The following is a 21503-nucleotide window of genomic DNA, read 5'->3' as shown; positions in this document are numbered from 1 at the left end:
TATTAGTTATATTTCTATAAAGCATATTCTTAGTAACTCCACTGTCCTCTTGTTCAAGGAACACAAACATATTCCCAGAATCTTTGTCTCTGACTAGTATCTCTCTGAGGCAGGAGACTAAAGGTACAGCCTCTACGTTTTGGCTATTCTCACTTCCAACAAAGTGAAGAAAATTCTCCCTACAGAATACTGAGAAACACTTTTACTAGGCTTACATTGATTTTCTCATTTATTAATACATTATCCTATGGGACATCTATGTGACTCATATCAAATCTCTGTGTGTATGTGTAAATGTGCAACATACAGTTTGTGAATCAAATTTAAACACAGTGACTATTGCATAAACTAGAAGAAAAATGATAGAAATCAAGTTTCCTTTTGTAATGCATTTTCAACTCTCAACTTTATCTCTGAATTTCATTTTCTCCTAACCAATTGTATGTAAATTCTGTCTCAGCTATATTATGAACTTTAGGAGGGCATTTACTTACAAATATTTTTTAGGCATTAATAAACAACAAGGATACAAAGATGAACAAAAGTAGACTGCTTCCTTCAAAGAGCTTCTATTCAAATTGGGAAGGCACACATGTAAACAAGTAGCTGTTATCAAGTGAGATACAACTGCAGATCAAGTGTTAGGGAAGCAAAGAGTATAAAACATCTAATTTCTTACTGTGGGGCTTGGGAGTTGAGTACAATTCAGGAAGGGTCTAAAGGAAAAGGCAAAATGGGGTATAGTCTAAAAGAATTAGTGAGGATTTGCCAACAAGCAAGAAGAAAATTTTAGGAACAGGAAAATAGCTAACACAGAGCAAAAAGTTTATATAAAAATAAACTGTGGCACTTATACCAAAAAGCTTTGTCTGGCTAAATTGAAGAATTTTTTAAAATTAGAGGAGTGAAATCATCAGACTTATGCATGAGAAAGGTATATCTGTTTGCAAGATGGGTAGGAAGAATGCCAGATGAGGCAGGTCCTGATGAACAGGCCAGTACATTGTATTAGCTAAGTGATGATTTAAAAGGCTGAAGTGCAGACAAAAAGAAGTGGACCATTTCAAGAAGTAGCTAAGAGTTGGAAGTGATGGACTGAAAAAATAAGTGGAGGAAGAAGAGTTATGAAAATTCTAAGAATTTTGATTTAAGGTTGCTGGACAAGTCGTGCTACCATTAAATGAGACCTGTAGCATATGAAGAAAAGCAGGCTTAGAATGGTGTCATATACTGGATTTGTGTTGGAATATTTAGTTTTAAGATAATTTTGGTAAATCTATGTTGATTTAACCAATATGTCAGGTGATCAGGAGTAAGCTTTCGGTTGGAGGAGAAGATATGGGATTAATCATGTTAACTGTGGTGGTTGATGGTGTTGGAGTGGAAGAGATCACCTGAAGACTGCAACTGGAGAATGAAATGAGGAAGGAATCCCAGGGAAACACAGCAATTGGTGGGGAAGTAGAAAAAAACAGACCTAGTCAAGGTGAGTGAGAAATTGCCAAAGAGAAAGAAACAAAAGATAAAAATAAGGGAAAAATAATAAGGGAAGGAAAAATAATAATAATCTAAGGGAAAAATAATAGAAAGGCAAATGAAGCTTCTCAAATAAGATTCCATGGTGAACAGGATTATATGCCACTGGGTAGGCTCATAAAACATGTATAAACGATCCATTATATTTGGCCATTGGCATTAATATAGTTATATAGTTCTCATTCAAAGAACTGGAGTGAGACTGGGATCAAAGAAGTTGAGTGCTTTTGCCTGTACATGGCTACTACTGATGGGAGCTAGTGACATGTCACTGGCAGTCATCCAGAGTTTAATAGAACACAGAACTCAAAAACACCACTAGGGAACTATCTCTAGATGTCCTGAGTCCAGGTTAGAGCCTATATACATGGTAACTACCCCCATGAAGAAATGAGCACTGAAGAATCTGAGAACATAGCAAACTAGCGTGGGAGAACGTGGTCAAAGAGAAAGGACACATCCACACTTGGAAGATGTGAACTTGGAGGAGAAAATTGACTTTTTCTTGGGATATGTAGATTTCTTCTTTAAGAAGGCTTTATTATTCAACTATATCCTCTTACACTAATATCCATTGAAATTTATATAATTAAACTTGATTTTTGGTGAAGCTTAAGTCCTCTATAATATCATTTTTTAATTTTCGCATTGGCCAGAACATCAGTGACACACTGAGAGTCTGGGAGCTACTGAAGATATCATTTGTAATAAGAAAAACTTAATCGGAAGTCAAAATGCAAAAAGATAAAAAATAAGAAAGAGATGCATGAAGATAGAAAGCATGAATTACTATTTTGAGAAATATAAGTGGTGAAGGAAAGAGGGGAACTTGGAATTTGAGCATATTTGTTGAAAAGGGTCAAGTCAGTGAAGGGAAAACATAATTAATATACCTCCTGTTAAGGTCAGAAAGAAAATGATTTTAAAATCTCAGATGAAGTAATAAATCTTAGACAGGAAGCGGGAAGCTTCCACTGTCAATGGGTTATGGTCAGATAGTTTTGTTCATTTTGACTTAACAACAAATGAGAGCTGGCCAGGATTTTCAAATCTCCATTTCCTGTACCAGATAGATGCAAAAAATACACTAGCGATGATGTAGCAGTGATGCAATCTTGCTGCACTGGTTAGCAGTTTGTCCCACATCCACATGTAGTGTTCCATCCTGTGACCCCAGTTAGATGAACTGAAAGATCTACAATTCTCTTCTGTTCCTTTGGCTTAAGACCTTCCCTGGACCCACACTGAGTGCTCTGTGATGCTTACTTTCTCCAGAGCCCCACTTTAGCCTCGGGTTGGTCTTTACTGACTGTATGTGGTAAAAATAATATAAAAAGAGAGCAACAGAAAGATAAAAGATGTTCACTTCTCCTTACTCCTCTACACCAAGATGTTATTCCTGACACAGTAAGATCTTGGGTGTCTGTGAGCATGATATGTTGCTATTAACTCATTTTAAAGCTTTTTGGTGGAGTGAATGGGGCAGGTGCATCTGGAAGACTTGCACTTCTAGCTCTCTGGTTCTCAGGTTGCTGGGAGTGAGGGTGGGAAGAGAGATATCAAAGCTGCATAAGAATGCTTTCAAGGGAAGAGAATGTTTGTGAATGAATGTATGTTTGTGGGAACTGGTGGAGGAGGGAATGTTGTAAAAACTTTCAGGAGATTCTGATAAACACCTGTCTTCTGATATTAAGTCACTGACCTGAAGATGAGCAAGTAAGAACCACTAGAGTGATGTTCATGTTTACAATTTAAAGTTGGCTGTGTAAGATTATAAAGTCCAGGAACCAGGCTCCCATTGGGAAATGGAGTCAGAAATAATTGGAGTAAAGCCCAGGAATAGGTGAAGCTGGAATGCTTGGTTTGTCCACCACAGGATGGCTGAGGCTTTGTCTTTCTCCTTTATCACCCATGTCACTTTCTCAAGAAACAAGTACATATAGTTCATTCAATAAATACTCTGAATAGACTGTGTACATTTCAGAAAAAACGTATTCCTTTTAATATCAATTATGTGAGCATGCAACATTGCTAAATACAAAAGTCATACAAGCTCACAAATGACTTCAGAGACTGCCACTTTTTTAATTGAAGAATAATTTAGGGCCTATTGAGATACCATAAATCATAGATCCTTTCCTGTTTTTCCTTAATGACTATGCACTTATCCCTATTACTATAGGTTTCACAAAACATTCTACCCACAGGCAGTTCCATTTCTTTACCCTTTATCTGAAGAGAAATAGAAATATCATTCATCTTCTAAAAGGATGTATTTCCACTGGGTCTGAGTAAGACTCAAGGGTAGGGACTTGCAGTGCACAGCTCTTGGGACATTGCCTAAAAATCGAAGGCTGCCTACTATCTATCCGATAAAAATTTCAATACATTTATGATAACATTATGCTAGCATAGATGCTTACAACTGATAAAATGCAAATTTGGTAAGTTCACATTTGTTACAAATGAGTTAAACAACTGAATGTGTTGTTAAGTTCTAGTTAAATTTCTAGTTAACTATTTCTGGTTAAATTCAATGGGTAGCGCAGGGTATTAGAAATATCTGAGCAATGCTAAATTTATAGACTACATGCCAGAAAACTAACTTTTGGAAGGATAACACAAAAAAAATAAATACTAATTGGATTTTTTAAAAAGTCCTTTTTTATGATTTATACACATCTGTGTCATTACATAGGTAACCTTGAGAAAAACAATTCCCATTCCTCGGACTCAATTTCCTTTTTTAAAATATGGAGGCTGAACCCACCTGTCTGTAATTATTCCTGTCCAGAGTGACATGTTCTGTTATTGGCTTTAGTTTTATGGCCTGTGCAGTAGAAACCTCCTTGGAAACAAAGATAGGTTCAAATCTTAATTTAATCTTTTATTAGCCTTTTAAACTTGGGAAAGCTATAGCTCAGTCAGCCTTAATTTCCCAATCTGTGAAATGAGGCAACACTAATAATTCACTCTTTAAATGAATTATTTGAGCATTAAATGGGAGCATATGTGCTGAGAAATGATCAGTATGTTGGTTAGTTAATGGGCATTTAATGTGTAGTATCAGCCAGTGCCCTAGACTTTTACTTTCCTTCTCTCCCTAAAAATTCAATTCCTTGTGTATTATTGACTTGCAAGTAAAAGATGTACAATAAAATTTGGAAGATGCTGTGAACTTTTGCTGAGTAACATTTGTAAAATAACTGTTTTGGAAAGTAGATTTTTATCTTTCAGCTTGGGAATGCCTCTGGGTTTGAATACAGCAGACAAAACAGCAGCAAGAGGTCAAAAAAATTCTAAAGCTTCATACAACTTTGCAGTTCAGCACTATTATATATCCAAAGACAAGCATGACACTGCATGCATTAATCATAGTATATCACATAGGAACATCACCCTCTACATATACTCAGCACTTGTCTTAAACTTTATAAAACCACACAAAACCAGATTGGAATTCCACAAATTTAAGAGTGAAGAGAACTTAACCTAGATTTGCAAGAAAGCTATGAGGATATTGAAAAAGACATTTTATGGGTTGGATGTTTTAAATGGACTACCAGAGATTGTCTAAAGTAGCCTCAGAAACTGATTTTCCCACTTATAAGTCTATTAATAGGTAGTTTTGTTTGAATTTAACTGGACATGTTGGACAATAACGTTTTAGATAGAAGGTAGTACTCTAAAACTTAATTTTTCTTCTATTTTCTAAGAGACTCATGCTATAACATTTTTTCCCTAGGAATCTATGGTTGAGGACCAAATGATACCTATGCTCCACTATCCTTCTCATTTGAAAAGTACTGTAAAGGGAAAGGGTGAGGGCAGGCTTATCTTTCATCTCATTTGCAAGTACAAAGGAGGGATGAGTTCTTGGTAACTCCTTATATAGCTACCTGTTGAACTGCTGTTTAACCTACTTTACATGGGACTATACTAAGACCTCGAGGACAGTTAAGTGGGCTCTTCATTGTAAAGTTCTTCCAGTTGTCCAGTAATTCAGGAGCCAATGGCATAGTACTGGGTCCTTATTTATTACCACTGATAAATGAGTTCATAATACTGACCAGAGGGATTATACAGCTCACAGAAACTTTCCAAATAAGAACCGTGATGTCAAAACACAGCTGAGGCCACCGACCATATTAATGAGGATTTTGTTAGCTTCTAATTATGATGATTATTATATCAGAATGCAATTCACACTAATTATTAGTAAAAGTTTACAAACATTAAAAAGTGCATAATAACATTTGGATCTGATAGGGCTGAAAAAAGACAAGAAAAACAACACAAGGGTGTTAGCTTTGTGATTGGTGTCCACATGATTGCAAGGAGATCATTTTCTCCATTATTTTCATTTTCCTGTGCTGTCTTCCAAATTTAAACATTGTGAGAAAAATACAGCATTGTGAGAACTTTGATTCCATAAGAACAAAACATTTCTGCTAGTTATTATTATCTTGATTTCTCTTTTCCACCTTACTAATTCTTTAAATCCTCATAATTAAAGATAAAAATATCAGTTAGGAAAAGTATTCCACTTGGGAATAAAACAAGATTTGTAGGTGAAATTCTGGTCTGTGCAGACACCAAAGAAACTGAATTCTCAGATAATATTTACATTAATGGATAATTCCAAATGCCTGCATAAAAAGCAAAGGAGTCTCAATAAATCTATTAGATTTAATTGATCCATCAGCAGTGGATCAAGGGGAAAGATTGTTAGAAAAAGTATGTTCTATCCTGTGTACACCACCACACTATGGAAAAGAAAAAAAGACAGCCCTTTAAAAAAACGAGTAGTATAAAAATTCACAGTAATGTACATTATTTTTGTTTTTCATGAGCAATCAAAGAAGGTGGGCAGTGCCGAGCATCTATCTCTACTGTACAATACAAAAGAGTGTAAGTAACACAGCAGGAACACATGGACACAAAAATGCTAAAAACAATGCTTTCTGGATGGTATGCTTACAGGGTGAATACTTGGGCCAGAGATACTTAAACTCTGGGGTTCAACCAACCCTTTGCAATTACACACAATTAAATCCTCTGACATTGGGAGGGGCCAGATGCTACAGGGAGAATCATCATCTAGGTCACTGCTACTGTCTACAAGCATTTCATCATGTGGTCAAGTGAAAGGATCCATACATAATGATGTCCAGACACAAGCCACATGACTTCAGCCATTGCTAATGACAGGGGCAGAGAAGAGTCTGTCTGCAGCCAGAGCCTCTACTCCCATGTTTAACATGATAGTGAGCAGGTTCCTGCTGTGTGGAACAACCATGTCCTTTCTCCCCTTGTCACTCATATACACAAATGCATTCCAACCAGGCCTGGAGAGCTGAGACATGGTCAGGTAGAGGAAGATAAAAGTGGGGTATTAGCTTTCAGATTTGGCTGCTTCCCCCTCAGCTTCCCCACTCTGTTCTGTTGAACTTCGTTGAGCATCTTCCTCACCTTCTGTAAGAGACAGTGGAAAAAAGAACAAGGGCTAAATAAAAATCATTGCTTATATTTACCCACACTCAGTATATCACACTGAAAATTGACAAAATATTCCACAAGTCTGAAATTCTAATAGACAAAGTGTGTTTTCTTTGTAATTAATTACCCATCAAGAAAATGGTTTAAGTTGGCTAGCTAATTCTGGTTCTGTGAACTTGGGGTAGTGTGGTTCAAAAATAAAATAATAACTGAATTTTCACAGTGGTTAGTGATCATCTATGCTTTTGATAAATAACTAGGAAATTTTATGCCCGGGTCCTGGCACTCATTTTTAAAAGGTTTACAGCTTGCAGAAATCACAAGTGTCTTTGGGCTGAAAACAGAAGTGGAGAGCAAGTTTCACTTTTTATTCCTGACTTTCTTATTTTAAGAATTAAAAAATGCATTTTATATTATTTATAGCATTCGGTGATAACCCAGCTGATTTCTCAGTAGTTTAATTAGTTTAAATAAAAAGCAACAGTGGATGATGAAAGGACATTATGCCAGCTGGTCAGTCCCTCATCACACAGTAATAATGACCTCTGCCCTGCGCTTTGAGAACCGACACACTACTCCAATAAAACCACCCTCATAACTGCACCCTCTGTGGCAATTTCAGTGAGTGTCTTGGCAAGTATTGAGATTAGACAATGCTTTCTCTCTACCTTCAGTCACTTCACCTCAGTGCAAGCTGTAGGCAATCCTTGATTCAATTATTCATATTTTTGCATGTGTTAGTTCATTACTAAGCAACCAATATGGCTTAGTGGCCAAAATATTTTGGTGATGTTGCAATTATGTAAGTTATAACAATGCTTGCTAAGAGTTTGTTATCATAATTCAAATGCTTAGAGGGATGTGGGCTGGTCCATTCAGGGGTGTCCAACCTGTGGCTGTGGGCCACATGTAGCTCAGAATGACTATGAATGCAGTCCAAAAGAAAATTGTAAGTTTTTAAAACATTATGAGTTTTTGGGTGATTATGTGTCACAATGCATATAATGTGTGGCCCAAGAAAACTCTTCTTCTTCCAGTGTGGCCCACATACCACAGAGATACCAAAAGCTTGGATATCCCTACAAGTGATGTGTTCTTTACTCTTAACAAATACACATAAAATATCTCATGGTATACCATACTTTAGGGAAATTGAAAGTAATTTTACCTTAAAAAATTCTGTTCTAAAGGGGACCCAAGGGGGTCAAGTATTACATATCATTTTCATACACTACTTTCATTATTAGAGCAATGACTAGACTCCCCAGATGTGCAGGTGTCTTGAAAATAAGAAGTGTAGATGAACAGGCAACAAAAGCTTGATAAATAGAAGAAGCTCTCAGTAACCAAAGGAATAAATTCAATTAGGTCAGGTGCAATAGAGTAGACTATTTAAAAATGAAACTGCTGTATAAATAAAAGATGAGAAATTTAACTCTCATGGTGCTTGGGACTTCCTAGGTGATTTTTCTAGACACTTTCTGGGGATACTTCTTAGGATTTAGCATAATGCTACAAACAGAGCCATGGCTAAATAGGTTGCTGTTAGGCCAAGGTAAAAATGGGATAGCAATATTGTCAAGTATAAATTAAAAAGAAGGTAAAACACTAAAGAATTTCAAAGAAAGTCCCTCAAAATTCTCAGCTAGTGACATTTTGTCATTATAGTTGTCATTATTGAACAGCTTTTGAGGGGGAAACTCTGTGAAGAGAAGTCACTGACTTTTATCCTGCCTTACACTGTTTATAACTCTATAGGCTACTTCTGAAGGTGGTTTGTCATGTCTTAATCCTACGTAGTGAAATGATGCAAATCTTCCCTTTTCACAGAGAGATGTGTGTCAAAGAGCTCACCTGTCTTGTTGATATCAAGACCTGCTAATTTCAAGGCTAATTCATTGCTGTTGCCACTTGCAGAGGAAACCAGGATGTCATGTATTGCATTTCTTCTACCCGTTCTTCCTGAAGCAATAAAATCTGCATATGTAGTTTCCACATCAGTCATTGCTAACAAATATACGCATAGCAGGGACTGAAAAAAAATGGAGAAAAATTAACAGGTATCTATAATGTTGGTCAATGGTAAACATTTAACCAAAACACATTAAATTATGGCCCTATAATATGAATATGGAATACTTGTCTGGCTTACATGTCTAAAAACAAGCAGTGCTTCGAGTCTTGATCAAGAGTCAGGGAATGTTTTTGTAATGAGCCTGATAGTAAATATTTTAAGTTTTGGGGGACATATGGTCTGTGTCTCAACTACTCAACTCTGTGGTTGTAGTGCAAAAGTAGTCAAATATAATATGTTAAACAACTGTAATAAACAAACTGTGTTTATTAAAAATGGGCATAGGGCCAGATTTGGCCCACATGTCATAGTCTGTGGCCACCTGGTTTCGATTACAAAATTCTCCTTGTCTAACACCATTTTAGCCAGTCCTCTACTCCGGAGAGGAGAACTTGAGGTCATTTGCATATGAAGGTGAGGGGGGGTGTGGAAGTGGTCCATCCTAGAGGTAAGAAGTAAGCAAGTGCCTTGTCTGCAGAATGTCTGGCCCTTGCTTGAGAGGAATAACAATCTTTCTTGACTGAATCTTTACAAAGGGGTCAAGGTGACTTTTTCTGAACAAACCTGATGATATATATATCCTTAATTAAAGACATAATGAAGAAAAACATTTTCAAGAAAAAATATGCAACATGTATTAACAAAATGCAAAGAACATCAAATGCAAAGCTTTAATTTATTTTTCTATTTTTAAGTTTTTATTCTTCCCTAAAGGTCAAAAGGAGGATGGTTACTAAGATAAAATAATGACTTTCTGTTGGGTTAATTTGTTTAAACAGGACTTTAAAAAATAACACAATTTCCCTCCTATTCCTAAATGTTCCTGTTACATTTTACTATAGTTTAAAATCTCATACCATTACTCAAGAGAAAGGAATCTTTTCTAAACATAAGTATGGAGGAAGCTAAAAGAGTAGAACCCATACATCATCATGGACATGTACCCTGCACTCTGAAATAACTTAATGCCATTGACGGTGCAATTGAAGCTGGCAGCACATTCCTTTAGGCTGAGTTCTTCTCCCAGTGCATATTAAGGGAGCTTCTAATTCAACCTGCAGAAAACTTGCTATATTCTCTCTTCTTTAAAGCTGACAGAGGAAAGAGGGAAGAATTACAGTATAATACAAGCTTTGAAATAGGAAATATGTATATACTACATGCTTTACTGTGACTGTATTCTGGATAACATCAGTTTCTTTTCCCTTAATTATATCTACCATTCATTTTTATGAGGATATGATTTAATGGTTGCTATAACTTTATTTAAAATATCTAAATGCTCTTTAGAAGATCCTGGGTTTAGTCCTGGTTCTGCCACTGGGTCATGAAGTGACTTTTGGAAAAATAATTTTACCTTCTGGTTTTCCAATGTTTTATAAGTAAAATGGGACAGCTGAGTGACATTATCATTAGTGGTACTTCACATGAAGGTGTAAAAGCAATAACCATTCAAAACTGTATCGTATCTAAAATCTAGAACTTGGAAATTCCTTTCTGTGACTATAACCACCTATTTTTTCTTTTCCTCTTACTCTTTTTCTTTCTTTGAAAAATTATATTTTATTATTTAAAAATATGTCATCGTGTCCCACAGGTATCCCACCAAGGCATCCTTCTTTTTTTCCTTTCTCTCTCTTTTTTTATTGTTGTTCAAGTACAGCTGTCTTCATTTCTCCACCACCACTCTCCCCAACACCAGCCATCCCCTGAATCCTTCCCCCCTTTGGTTTTGTCCATGTGCCCTTTATACATGTTCTTGATGATCTTCCTCCTCCCATTATTTCCTCCCACTTTCTCTCTGGTTACTATCAATTTGTTCTTTATTTCAATGTCTCTGTACATTTTGCTTTCCTGTTTGTTTTGTTGATTAGATTCCATTTTCCTCTTACTCTTAATAAATCTGGTCACATGTTTAATTCTTTTAACCCTTTTAATTTTATTTTCTCTTAGATCTAGTCTGAATCACCCACCATTTCATGTAGTTAGCATCAGGAAGTCCCTCTGATCTACAGTGACCTCAACCTTACTAAGCCTCACCTGGGAAAACAGCACAGTGCAATTTCTCTGATCTCATTACTGGGTGGCTAGTGTTACCAGAAAAAAATCACAAAATTGTGCCAACTGGCTCAACTAGAAATTTTTGACACTATTATTAGTATACACTCTGAGTTACTGGGAAATTCTTTTTTCACCTCTAGTTGATTCTTCCTTTTGCTTTCCTCTGTGAGGATTCCAAACTCTTTTCTGTCCACACAACCACTCATTACCTGCCTTAAGAGATGACGTAGATATTCCATTTCTGAAAAGATATAGGACGTCTGTTGCAAGTTCCCTTATATCTCCTCCTCTTTCAACACATTTGTCCGTAAATCACTATTCTTTGTTTTGTAGATGAACTAAGCTCTTTGTTTTGGAGGCATGCTGCTGATTCTATTTTCTAACAGCTCCTGGAGGACCTTAAGTCATCCATTATTTTTCTCAGTAATTTGAATTTTGTTTCTCTTCAAAACTTCTCCCTTAAGTTTATAAGTGTGTTCAAGTCTTCTTTTACTAAAAAAATATTGAACTAACCATTAAACAAATACCCTTTCTTCAATCTTCACTCATCTTTGCATTGGCTAATCTTTTTCCCTCATTAAACATCTCAGAAGGGTTCAGTTATTTTTATTTTCACTTTCTCTGAACAAACCTGTATACTTTTATACATTATTGACTTGTATATAGTGTATTTTATAGACACTACTTTCTTATAGATAACTGCAGTGATCTGTGTTAATATGAAGTAACAGCTTTAATGCTAAAGTTTCCTATGAGTGCCCATCCTGTTTGAGCTCTCTACAATGCATGACACTACCAGCTAAATTCTCCTTGAAACACTCCCTAGCATAAAAAAGCAACTTATAGAGGCCTGTTTAGTACTACAGGAATCAGTCCTATCTGTATTTGAATCTAGACTTTCTATTAACTTGTTATGCTATATCTAATCTCTCTGTACTCAGTTCTTCATTTATAAATAGTGATAGATATACTTAGTAGTCAAGGTGGCTATGAGAATTTATTTTGATTATCTAAAGAGGCTAACACAATGTTTGGCACATGGTAGGGAGCTGTTGAGAAAAAAAAAAAACAACAGCTATATCCTATCTGGCCTTTGTATTCCTCACAGATTTCTCTTTCCTAGAGTCACCTGTTAAAATAAGAGCATATTTTGTAGTAATTAAGGACCAGTCTTTGGCCTTCTTTATTTCCTTACTGAATAACTCATGTAACCCCAAGGCTTTGATTCCTCAGCACTATGGATAGTGCTGAAGTATGCATCTCCTATTTGGACTGTCCTCCCAAGATTCTCATTCACGAGAGAAACTGCTATTGAATAGTATTTCCACTTGGTCTTGCACAAGCATTTAAAATTTAATGAAACAAGATAACAAAACACACATAGAAAACTGGCCTTATGAATACATTATCTTGGATCAAATTTTTACTCATATCTCTCACTTGGTGTCCATGTCTAATCATTTACCTAGGTCATGTTGGTTTTTATTCAATGTCATTCATATTTATTTCTTAAAAGATGGAAAAACTCTTACAAGGATTATTGCTATCCATGAAGAACCACATTTGCTGCTTTAATCTCAATCACTCAGTTGGATAGAATGAAAGATAATAATGATGACTGTGAGAAGAGCTAAAACCTCCCTTTCCCTTTAGCATTTATGAAATATATTTGCTAGACTGATGTGCACCCAAATTTAAACCTTTAGGGTAACATAGAAACTAAATGCTGGGCATTTAATTATGGTAGCTATTATGATTATAATAATAATTATTATTCTTCTACAACTAGTATTTTATTTTTGTTATATTTTCTTTCTCCAGGCAATTGACTTGTTTTTCAGTAAAAAGAATAACAACCAACAAATAATACGTATAGGAATATGAGAATGAAGGAAGAATAAAATTACATTTTAAAATAAAATATATATAGATGCTATGAATTTTCTATATTTTTATCTCTTCATGATTATAGTTCTTTTAGTGAATTCTGATCATATGCTTGAAAATAGTTATTTTTATATGCATGGCAGCTATGTTATTTTTCTCTTTCAGTTAAACATGTAGGCACAGCTCTTTAATTACACCAGATATACCACTGTATAATCACTTGGAGATTTGCTTAGAAATTCTGGGGGAAATGTTGCCAAATGATGTTTTCTGACAGATATTCACCAAAAAAGTGCCCAAAATTCTAATAAATGTCAGAAGCTGGTAGAGGTTTAATACAGTAGTAATTAGCATACAGTCTAGACTTATGAAAAATAAACAAATTGGAATAAAACCTGGAACATTTACCAAAGTGGGCTTTGCTTCTACAAACTAGAGTTTTCCTGTTTATGCTACTACAGTTAGATTTTTTCTAGACACGATAAGATGGTAGTATTGGGTATAAACAAGAAAACATGCTGTTTTTTTAATACTCAGTTTTACAAAAGAGCCAATTGTACTAATACTCAAAGTCTGATTAAAGAAGCAAACAAGACAATTTATTATTTAAGTACTATATTATTTAAAGGCTGATTAAATTTTAGAACATAAATTTCTAAACATTGATGTCTAAAATTCATAAAAATTCATGACTAGGAAATAAGCTTGTTCCTTTATTACTACTTCTTTAAAAGGCCCTCCTTTCTCACCCTTTAACAACAGCAGCAGTATATTGGTATTGCAAAGATTCTTCCTTTGTATAATGGCTTTCTAAACTGAGATCCATGATTCATGCTGGTCTCTTCCTTGTTTATGCCTTTTACCTTTTTAAATATCATATACACAGATTATTAGAAAAAATAAACCACTATATTTTAATCTAGCAGAATTTACAGATTTAGATAGATTGCAGGAGGCTAGGAAAAGTATATACTTACGTCTCCTATATTAAACAAATTGAAGCGTTCCACATAGATGTATCCTAGAAGAAGTTGGGCCTGTGAAGCTGCTAAAATGATTTTTATAGTGACATTGAGTCATGAGCCAAATGGTGACTGGATAACATGCTAATTTTACTCCTGTAAATGGGGACATATGAAATGAGACTCACAGACTTGGAAGAAAGAATGGAGAGAATGCCATCAGCATGCACTGAAAACTTCTTTCTTTCTAATATGAATGGCATGATTTAAGTTTAAAAAAGAATGAAAGTTCTTCCTGTCTCATTATTATAAAAACAATTATATAGCTTCTCAACTGTTACTTTATTAAATCATGGGAAGGGTTAAAATCCCTTGAGTAAATTACTGTGTGCTTAGGGCTTGGTCTACATTAGTGTTTCTGAAGTGTTTTAGTCTCTGATTTTCATTAATTCTCAAAAATTACTGAGAACTCTAGTGAGCTTTTGTTTATGTGGTTATATCTGCTAATATTTACTATATGAGAAATTAAAACAGAAAAAATGAATATTTATTAATTAAAATATAGATAAGACATTAAATGTTTCCACTAATGTTTTTAATGAAATAACATATTCTCCAAATCAATAAAAAATGACAAAAAAGGTATTGTTTTACATTTTGAAATTATCTGGCTTACGTGACACCATTAAAGTACTGGAGGAGAACATTGGCAAGAAAATCTCAGATATTTCACGCAGCATTTCTACTGATATGTCCCCTAAAGCAAGGGACATAAGGAAAAGAATAAACAAACGGTATCTCATCAAAATTAAAAGCTTTTCCACGGCTGAAGAAAACAGTATTAAAATAAAAAGAGAACCAACTACGTGGGAAAACATATTTGCCAATGATACCTCAAAGATTTAATTCCCAAAATATACAAAGAACTTACATGACTCCACTCTAAGAAGACAAGCAACCCAATTACAAGTGGGCAAAGGACTTGAGCAGACTATTCTCCAAGGAGAACATACAGAAGATGCAGAGACACATGAAAAGATGCTCAATATTGCTAGCTATCAGAGAGATGCAAATTAAAACCACAATGAGATACCACTTCACACTGGTCAGAAGGGCCATCATAAACAAAGTAACAAACAACAAGTGTTGGAGAGGTTGTGGAGAAAAGGAGGCCCTACTCCATTGTTGGTGGGATTGCAGACTGGTACAACCATTATGGAAAACAGTATGGAATTTTTCTCAGAAAACTAAAAATAGACCTGCCTTTTTACCCAGCAATTCCACTGCTAAGAACCTTGAAACACCAATCCAGAAAAACATATGCACCCCAATGTTAACAGCAGCACAATTTACAATAGCCAAGAGCTGGAAGCAACCTAGGTGCCTATCAGTAAATGAATGGATCAAAAAACTATGGTACATTTACACAATGGAATTTTATGCAGCAGGAGGAAAGAAGGAGCTCCTAATCTTTGCAAAGGCATGGATAGAAATGGAAAGAATTTCCCCATACCCTTTCCAACATTTGTTGTTTATTGCTTTGTTTATGATAGCCATTCTGACCGGTGTGAAGTGGTATCTCATTGTGGTTTTAATTTGCATCTCTCTGATAGCAAGCAATATTGAGCATCTCTTCATGTGTCTCTGGATCCTCTTTATGTCCTCCTTGGAGAAGTGTCTGTTCAAGTCCTTTCCCCATTTTTTAATTGGGTTAGTTGTCTTCTTAGAGTGAAGTCATGTGAGTTCTTTGTATATTTTGGAGATTAAACCTTTGTCTGAGGTATCATGTGGGATTGCAGACTGGTACAACCATCATGGAAAACAGTATGGAATTTTCTCAGAAAACTAAAATTGGACCTGCCTTTTGACCCAGCAATTCCACTGCTAGGATTGTATCCTAAGAACCCTAAAACACCAATCCCAAAGAACATATGCACCCCAATGTTCATAGCAGCACAATTTACAGTAGCCAAGAGTTGGAAGCAACCTAGGTGCCCGTCAGTAAATGAATGGATCAAAAAACTATGGTACATATACACAATGGAATTCTATGCTGCAGAAAGACAGAAGGAGCTACTAACTTTTGCAACATCATGGATGGAACTGGAAAGCATTATGCTGAGTGAAATAAGCCAGGTGTTGAAGGACAAATACCATATGATCTTACCTTTAACAGGAAGCTAAACAACAAAACAAACAAGCAAGCAAAATATAACCAAAGACACTGAAATAGAGAACAGGCTGACAGTGACCAGAGGGGAGAGGGGAAGGAATTTCAGGGGAAATAGGGGAGGGATTTAAAGGAACATATATAAAGTATACATGGACAACAACTGAGAAGGGTGGAAATGGGGGGGGGCATGGGGGTGGGATAGTATGGGAGTAAAAGACAGAAAACTGTACTTGAACAACAATTAAATAAAAAAAATATCTGGCTTAAATTTGTAAATGTCTGCCTTAATAAAAGACATTTGGTTGCTCATATCTGCAACTACAATCAGTTTGTCTCAATATGTTGTTTAAGTTCAAGTATATGAAGAATATCTGGCCTCACACAGAATTTTGAGTTGGAAAAGTAAAGAGAATCTTAATAGCCTTCTGAGATAATTGTGGGATTTAAAAAAAATTGCAATGTGGAATCTAAAAGCATGTTAATAGGCTTTCTAGATTCTGTTTTGTAAAATCTACTGTATACCTAGCACTTTAAATGGATATTTTGCCTATGCAGATCTTTTTTTTAAATATCAGGTATTGGTCATTTGGTAAATATTGGTTTATTGGGTTATATAAAATTTATATATTCTATCATATTTCATTATACAATAGTACATTCCTTAGTATAGCTACCTCTCATCAGAAAAGTCTTTAAGAATTGGGAAGCTGACAAATTCACAGGAACAGAAAATAAGTTCTTGAAAATTATAATTTTTTTTGAAAGCTCAGGTGTTATCACTGGCAATGGATACAGTTGGATTTTGCATTCCTTGAAGTAACAAGCTCACATTGTTCATTTTTAAGAAAATCTCTGCTAAATACCCAATTTTGAGTAACCACAGTTTGCCAGTCGCTTGTTCTTTCAAATAATAATTGTGATGCATGAAAAAGTTGCTAGTTCTGGCTCAGTACAAGCATTCACAGGGCTTTACTTGGGACAACCATGCCCTTTGGTACAGGTCAGGAGTGCCTTATGACTTCCCATTTCATCACACAGAATATTAAAAAGACCTGTACTTAAAGTCAAGATTTGACAAAATAATATTTTTTTACTTCTTTATCAAGAGTCTATGTAAATCCTGCATTTAAAAATATTAACTGCGAGTGTGGAGTAGTGAGGAATACCAGTGTTACTAGTAGAGTTTGCTGCCACTGACTTGACCAGTGCTGAGATGCCAGCATTTTCCCACCATGCTTTTGTGTGGGTGGTGCAAATAGCAGATAAGTAAAAAAGGCAGATAACATTAGGACTGTTATAAAACTTATTTTGAACTTGTGGACTTATTGACAGTGTCTCAGGGAATGACTGTAAGGGCTCAGAGGACATGCAGGAATCCAGGGACTAAACTTTGAGAACCATTAATGTACACAGTAAAAGGAAGCTATCTGATAAACACTATAAATTAGAGAAGGAAACCCTCTTATAAAGAATTAAACCAAATAATTGATTCCTAGAATATTCTAGTAGTATCAGCTCATCCATTTCCACGCTAAACATTATCCATCTTTTTCTCTTACACTGTATAAGGCTATTACTTACCCAATTCAATCTTAAAACCAACCTATAGCTTATTTCCATAAATAGCTTCTTAATCTCACAAGTCAGAGGGCTTCAAACTAAGTCTTAGGAACTCAGGACAGGGTTCTGAAACTTGATGCTACTTCAATTCCCTGTTCTCTTGAATTGGTCTATTGTCAAGTCACACTTTGAAGTAAGTGTGACGGCAAAAAAAAATTGAGAAACATAACCCTATAAATAGAAAGAAGCTAATTAGAAAATGCCCACAAAAGTGTCCTCTGTTCAGGGATAATTATATTTTCTGCACCAGATCATGGCTTGAATGCTCTAGACTATCATTTGGTATGACAGGGGATTACCCTATATTCCCCTTCAGAGAAGTTTGGATAGTGTCCTATGAAAACCACACTTAAAAAGGTGATCTTAGACAAATACCATTATCACCTGTAACAGAAGCCTAATCAACAAAACAAGCAAGCAAGCAAGGTATAACAAAAGACACTAAAATTGAGAACACTAAAAAGACACTAAAATTGAGAGGGGAGAGAATTATAGGGGAAAAGGAAGGACACATGGACAACAACAAGGAGGGGTGTGGAAACAGGGGAGGGAGGTAGGGAGGGCTGGGATGGTGGGGAGAGGTGGTGGGGGAAAGGCAGAAAACTGTACTTGAACAATAAAAAATATTTTAAAAAAGGTGATCTTACATACTGAATTGTATCACTGACATATACTAACATCTATTAACTAGGTCAAGCCAAATAGCTTTTTTTCTATTCTAAATCCAAAGCAATAAACTTTGTTGTTACAAAACATTGCTAGAATAAAATTGGCCCAATATGAGAAAAAATATATGGTCTTTTAATGCTTTTTACAATAAGTTATTTTTACTGATATTGTTAGAGATAATATCCCATCTCCTCAGCCAGGGGAAGTTATTCACCTCTTCCCTGTCACTGTGTAATAAAAGTTCTCATTCATAAAAGTTCTGCCCTGGCTGGTGTGGCTCAGCAGACTGAGTGTTGTCCTGTGAACCAAACCAAAAAAGTTCCAATATTTGATAATGATTACTCCTCTCAATTTTATTCCTATTCATCAATTTATTTCTGATGTGATAATTGTGACCCTTATACCTTCACATATTGTTTTATAAATTCATAACCTAGTCAAATATATCATTACTTAATTTCTTCTCAGAAACTCTTGTTAGCCAAGATTCAAATCTTGTCTTTTAGTTCCACAATGCTTAACAAATCAAAACCTTATCATGAGAAATCTAAGCCTATTAATTTTATGAAGCCAGAGGCCCAGGCTGTCTACATTGAGGAAAATATTTTCTCTGTCTACTTAGGCAACAAGTAACCTTAAAGCTGCTCATAAATCCAGTTGCTCATCTCTAGCTCACCTCTTTTCCCATAGCTAACAACAGCAATTTCTTTATATTTCTGTGCTTGTTCAGTTTTTTCTCAATTACAGTCTGCTTTCAATATTATTCTTATCAGTTTCTGAGGCACAGTATAATGGTTAGATAGTCAAGTATTTTACAGAGTGGCCCACCCAATACTTTAAGTACACACCGGACCCCACATACAATTATAACAATGTTATTGACTATATTCCCTATGCTGTACTTTTCATCCTCATGACTATGCCCTAACTACCAATCTGTACTTCTCAATCCCCTGTTTGCAGTTCTATTTATATTCTATTTTCTTACTCTTCACAGAAAACCTTGCCTACTAACTTTATGGAGAATTTAAAGGTCATCCTACATAAATTATCATATCAACTTTTGATATGATAATTCCCCTTTATTATCATATCAAAAGTTGTCCCTCTCTTTATTCAAGTCCTTTTGCCCAACATTAACACCTGACTGGTGCTTGATTCTGTCTTCTCTCCCTCTATTTGTCCCCAGTGCTGCCTTGTGCTTTCACAGTCTTATTTACCCTACTTCTCTAATGCCCATAAAGTGGCTTACATTTTCCCCATTGTAAAGGAGTTCCTTATTTTAACTCTGTATTCTCTTTAATATACTCACATTTTATTTTCATTTAATCCTAGACTTATAGGAATACAGGTGGATAGTAATTGTTCCTACTTTCTCTAGATTGCTTTACTTTTAATTCCTTTGCCTTTGACTTACGTATCTATAAATTTAGTATTGTCATTCTCTTGAAGAAAGATTCTTACAGATTAATCACAAAATTCAATTCGCCTTTTACAATAATTATTAAGTTGTACACGGCATTTTACATTGCTATTTCTCTCTTCTGTAAATATTTTTCTCTCTTGGCTGCCACAGATACTGTATTTTTGCTTTCCCCCATAATCATCTTCTCATATTTTTTTCTTCTCTTTCCTCCACTTACCTCTTGAAGAATTTTTATTCTCTTTTTTTCTTCATGTTCTGTTTGGTAATCACATTCACCCCAAAATCTTTAAGTGCCACCAGCATATCAAATCTATATGCTTGGGGCCTGATATTTAGAGAATTTTTACTGCCTTTGGATATTCTACCATCCATGTCCTTGAAAACTCAAATTTAGTAAGTTCAAAATGGAACTTACTAAATTCTGGCTTCAATTCCACCTTCATTCTCAAAACTATTCATTCTCCTTATACTGTAGTGTATGAGGTCTGTTGGGAAAAAGTCCAACCATTGTTGATATAATGAGAATGACATCTTCACTGTACTAGTCAGTAGGGGCAATAGATGCTGTGTGTACTGTGTGGATGTCTCATTCAAAATGACTGAGCAAACTGAGCAACAAATTTGCATCCAATTTTGCCTTAAGCTTGGACATCCCTCTGCAGAAACTACTGGGATGATTCAGAAGGCCGAAGCTACGGGCAACTGGAGATTAGCAGATTCATCACAACCATGCACCTGCTGATGCATCAGGTGCAGAGATTTTTTGGCCAGGATATCACCCAGGTGACTCAGCCCTGCTATAGACCGTATTTGGTGCCCTGTGATTTCTGGCTTTTCCTGAAACTAAAATCACCTTTGAAAGGGAAAGGATTTCAGACCATTGATGAGATTCAGGAAAATATGATGGGGCAGCTGATGGTAATTGAGAGAACTGTGTGAGGTACCAAGGTGCCTACATTGAAGGAGACTGAGGCATCATTGTCCTACGTTCAATGTTTCTTGTATCTTCTTCAGTGTAAGAGCCAGATGCAAGTAGAAATTTCAACAGGATATAGTTAGGCCCCCACCCCAGAATGTATTCAGTGTACAAGGCCAGTCAGGCATGAAGCCAGATAAGGAGAGTGTACAAGGCCAGTCAGGCATGAAGCCAGATAAGGAGAATGTGGAAGGCCAGTAGGAGGAAAAAAAAAAAGAAAAATATGTTCTGCCTTCCAACAAGGGGTCCCACCAATGAGTAAGGAGGCTATTGTTCAATGGTACCAATCGCTAACAGCCACATCTGCTTCTGTATATTGCTTGCTTGCAGTATTCTATAAAAACCCTTTAGTCTGTAAGCCAGGCGCGACTTCCATATTGTAGCTCTGAGGAGCTACGGTGACTCCGGTCACGGTTGGGGAAGTTCGCCCCTGCGCAGGTTAAGAGTTTGGCCAATAAATAACATCTAAATGCTCTAGGTGCCTGGACATTTGGTTACTCGCTCTTCGAATGTAACATTTGGAGGCCCCAGCGAGATTCGCTTCCGAAGGGGAAGCGTCGTCCGGGAACTGAAAGGGCAGCCGGGCCCGGTAAGTGTTGGGAGGATCCTCATTTGGTTTC

The 21503-nt window shown here is 35.9% G+C and overlaps 1 protein-coding gene across 4 annotated transcripts in view; it reads right to left on the bottom strand.

Moving 5' to 3' along the window:
- Positions 1 to 3513: 3513 nt before the first annotated feature.
- The window catches only part of PKIA (cAMP-dependent protein kinase inhibitor alpha), a 112688-nt gene continuing 94698 nt past the window's right edge, over positions 3514 to 21503 (bottom strand). For 3 of the 4 annotated variants that reach the window (XM_037061634.1, XM_037061633.1, XM_037061635.1), the window contains exons 3-4: positions 8890 to 9067; positions 3514 to 7011 (exon numbers count right to left, since the gene is read on the bottom strand). In XM_037061634.1, coding sequence (XP_036917529.1) covers positions 6932 to 7011; positions 8890 to 9040 — 231 coding nt within the window. In that variant the 5' untranslated portion in view covers positions 9041 to 9067 and the 3' untranslated portion in view covers positions 3514 to 6931. Of the gene's footprint in view, positions 7012 to 8889; positions 9068 to 14034; positions 14132 to 21503 lie in introns of those variants that run through there. The other variant, XM_037061636.1, reaches the window with a different exon arrangement.

This window comes from Sturnira hondurensis, unplaced genomic scaffold (genome assembly GCF_014824575.4).
Source record: "Sturnira hondurensis isolate 20B ecotype Veracruz unplaced genomic scaffold, ASM1482457v3 Scaffold0013499, whole genome shotgun sequence".
In the NCBI taxonomy this organism is placed as follows: Eukaryota; Metazoa; Chordata; class Mammalia; order Chiroptera; family Phyllostomidae; genus Sturnira; species Sturnira hondurensis.
This window is presented reverse-complemented; position numbering and strand designations above follow the sequence as displayed.